Below are 2,624 nucleotides of genomic sequence, written 5' to 3' on the forward strand. Positions count from 1 at the left end.
AAGCTGAAGACCAAGCAGGGGTCTGAGTGCCAGGCGGGCACTGCTGTGGGTCCTCTGAGAGTCCAGAGCCGGCTCCCTTGGCCTGGCCCAGCACCGCATTCCTGGTCGTGCTCAGGCCTTGAGCCTTAGCGGCTGGCCATCTCTGAGCATTCCTCTTGGGCGTGGCCTGACTGTGTGGCAGCCCCTAGGCACACAGAGATGTCACAGGCTGCAGTCCCAGCTGCCCGCATGAAACCAGAGGCCACATCTTCAGGGTCGCTGGGGTTCCCAACTCTATGGGCCACTGGACTTTGCTCTGTGCTGGCACTTCAGAGTCTGCAGAGAGGAATGAGGGGTTCTGGCCTCAAGCCACAGCAGAGATGTATTCTTGGACAAAGGGTCGGCAGCCCAGAGGGCTTTGAATAGGGCCCACCTAGTGGGACAGAAAGCCAGGGCTAACCGCATGGAGGGAGGAGAAATCCCTGAGAGCTTCCTGGAGGAGTTGCCATTCAGAAGCACATTCTGAGTGTCTGTTGGGACAGAACTGCTTTCAACACCCCTCCTGCCTGGTGCTCGGTTCCTCCCCTTAGCAAAGGGAAGTGTTGTCAACCCAGAAGCAGCAGCTCTGGGGCCAGAGATGCTGGTTTTCTGGGTGCACCCAGGCTGAGCTGCTTCTCCACTCTAAGGCTAAGCCTCCGCCTCAGCTCACAGGCTTATCAGCACCGCCCTAGGATGCACTGGCCTCCTGCTCTTGAGTGCCTCACCCTGCGGGGGATGGGGGCTCAGCCCCACCCCCGCCCAGGGCCCCTGAGGCTCAGGACAATCGTTGCCTGGGCTGGATTGTTACCTCGGAGACTCCGCCCTGGAAGAGGCCTCAGCAGTCCCGACCCGCGGCTGAGGGCTCCGGGGCGCGGTGCTAGCCCTGCCTGCCAGACAACCCGAGAGCCGAGGATCCCCGAGAGCCGAGGATCCCCGACAGCATCACACGGCGCTGGAGGGCGGGTCTTGATTTGGATGAGGCTGAGAAGGGAATGCGGCCGGCATGTTGAACCCACACGCCTTAGACTCCCCCGCCGTGATTTTTGACAATGGCTCGGGGCTCTGCAAAGCGGGCCTGTCCGGGGAGTTTGGACCCCGGCACGTCGTCAGCTCCATGGTGGGGCACCCCAAATTCCAGACGCCCTCGGCAGGAGCCCACCGGAAGAAGTACTTTGTGGGGGAGGAGGCCCTGTACAAGCACGAGGTCCTGCAGCTGCACGCCCCCATCGAGCGCGGCCTGATCACGGGGTGGGACGACATGGAGAGACTCTGGAAACATCTCTTCGAGTGGGAGCTGGGCGTGAAGCCCAGTGACCAGCCCCTGCTCACCACAGAGCCCTCCCTGAACCCCAGGGAGAACCGTGAGAAGATGGCAGAAGTCATGTTTGAGAAGTTCAGCGTCCCTGCTTTCTACCTGTCGGACCAGGCAGTGCTGGCTCTCTACGCCTCGGCCTGTGTCACCGGCCTGGTGGTGGACAGCGGGGATGGGGTCACCTGCACCGTCCCCATCTTCGAGGGCTACTCCCTGCCCCACGCAGTCACCAAGCTCCACGTGGCCGGCAGGGACATCACGGAACTCCTCACGCGGCTGCTCCTGGCCAGCGGCCACACCTTCCCCTGCGTGCTGGACAGGGGCCTCGTGGACGACATCAAAAAGAAGCTGTGCTACCTGGCCTTGGAGCCCGAGAAGGAGCTTTCCCGGAGGCCAGAGGAGGGCCTGAGGGAGTACAAGCTGCCCGACGGGCACATTGTCAGCCTCGGGGACCCGCTGTACCAGGCGCCCGAGGCCCTGTTTGCTCCGGAGCAGCTGGGCGGCCAGAGCCCCGGGCTCCCAAGGATGGTGTCCTCCAGCATCACCAAGTGTGATGCCGACATCCAGAAGATCCTCTTTGGGGAGATCGTGCTGTCGGGGGGCACCACCCTGCTCCACGGGCTGGACGACCGGCTTCTCAAGGAGCTGGAGCAGCTGGCCTCCAAGGGGACCCCCATCAAGATCACGGCTCCCCCTGACCGGTGGTTCTCCACCTGGATTGGAGCCTCCATCGTCACCTCTCTGAGCAGCTTCAAGCAGATGTGGGTCACCGACGCAGAATTCAAGGAGTTTGGGCCCTCTGTGGTGCAGAGAAGATGCTTCTGAGGGGCACTGCTCTCGGGCCCGGTGGGGGGAGAACCCGAGGCCCTGCTTTGGGAAACGTTCAATAAACGGCAGATGCCGGCGGGTCTGGCTGCTCGGCTCAGTTGCTTCTTGCAGGCGGCAGCGTAGCTTCTGGCCCTGGCGGTGAATCTGTGGTGTCCGTCCATGGCACCCCCACCAAGAAAGCCCGGGCTGAGTGCAGGCCGGTCCGTCTGCAGTTATACGGAAAGCAGGCCCCGGGCCTCAGGTCAGCAGGGCCCCAGAGTCTGTACTCTTAACAAGGGTCTTAGGTGGGCAGAGAGAGTGGGCAGGGAGGGTGGGGACTAGCAGGTGCCACCTGGTTCTGAGGCCTCAGCAAGAAACCCCACCCGTGTAGGCCCTTACCCTGCACACCAGGCCCCGGCTGCGCTCGTGGGAGGCCGGGCGGCTGGGCAGGCAGAGCTGTGGTTCTCAGCAGACGGGAGCAGTGGGG

At 63.2% G+C, this 2,624-nt stretch overlaps 1 protein-coding gene across 1 annotated transcript; it reads left to right on the forward strand.

The window, feature by feature from the left end:
* The first annotated feature begins 845 nt into the window (after positions 1–845).
* On the forward strand, positions 846–2,234 carry ACTRT2 (actin related protein T2). The gene has a single exon (XM_032261999.1). It carries the CDS (start codon positions 1,022–1,024, stop codon positions 2,153–2,155), a length of 1,134 nt encoding a protein of 377 aa, XP_032117890.1. The 5' UTR covers positions 846–1,021; the 3' UTR covers positions 2,156–2,234.
* Positions 2,235–2,624: the final 390 nt, after the last annotated feature.

This window comes from Sapajus apella, unplaced genomic scaffold (genome assembly GCF_009761245.1).
Source record: "Sapajus apella isolate SASKATOON/1434 unplaced genomic scaffold, GSC_monkey_1.0 scaffold127, whole genome shotgun sequence".
Taxonomy (NCBI): Eukaryota; Metazoa; Chordata; class Mammalia; order Primates; family Cebidae; genus Sapajus; species Sapajus apella.

What these genes read in the sequence shown, in the direction of transcription:
- ACTRT2 (XM_032261999.1), top strand. Translation starts at nt 1,022, where the DNA reads ATGTTGAACCCACACGCCTTAGACTCCCCCGCCGTGATTTTTGACAAT.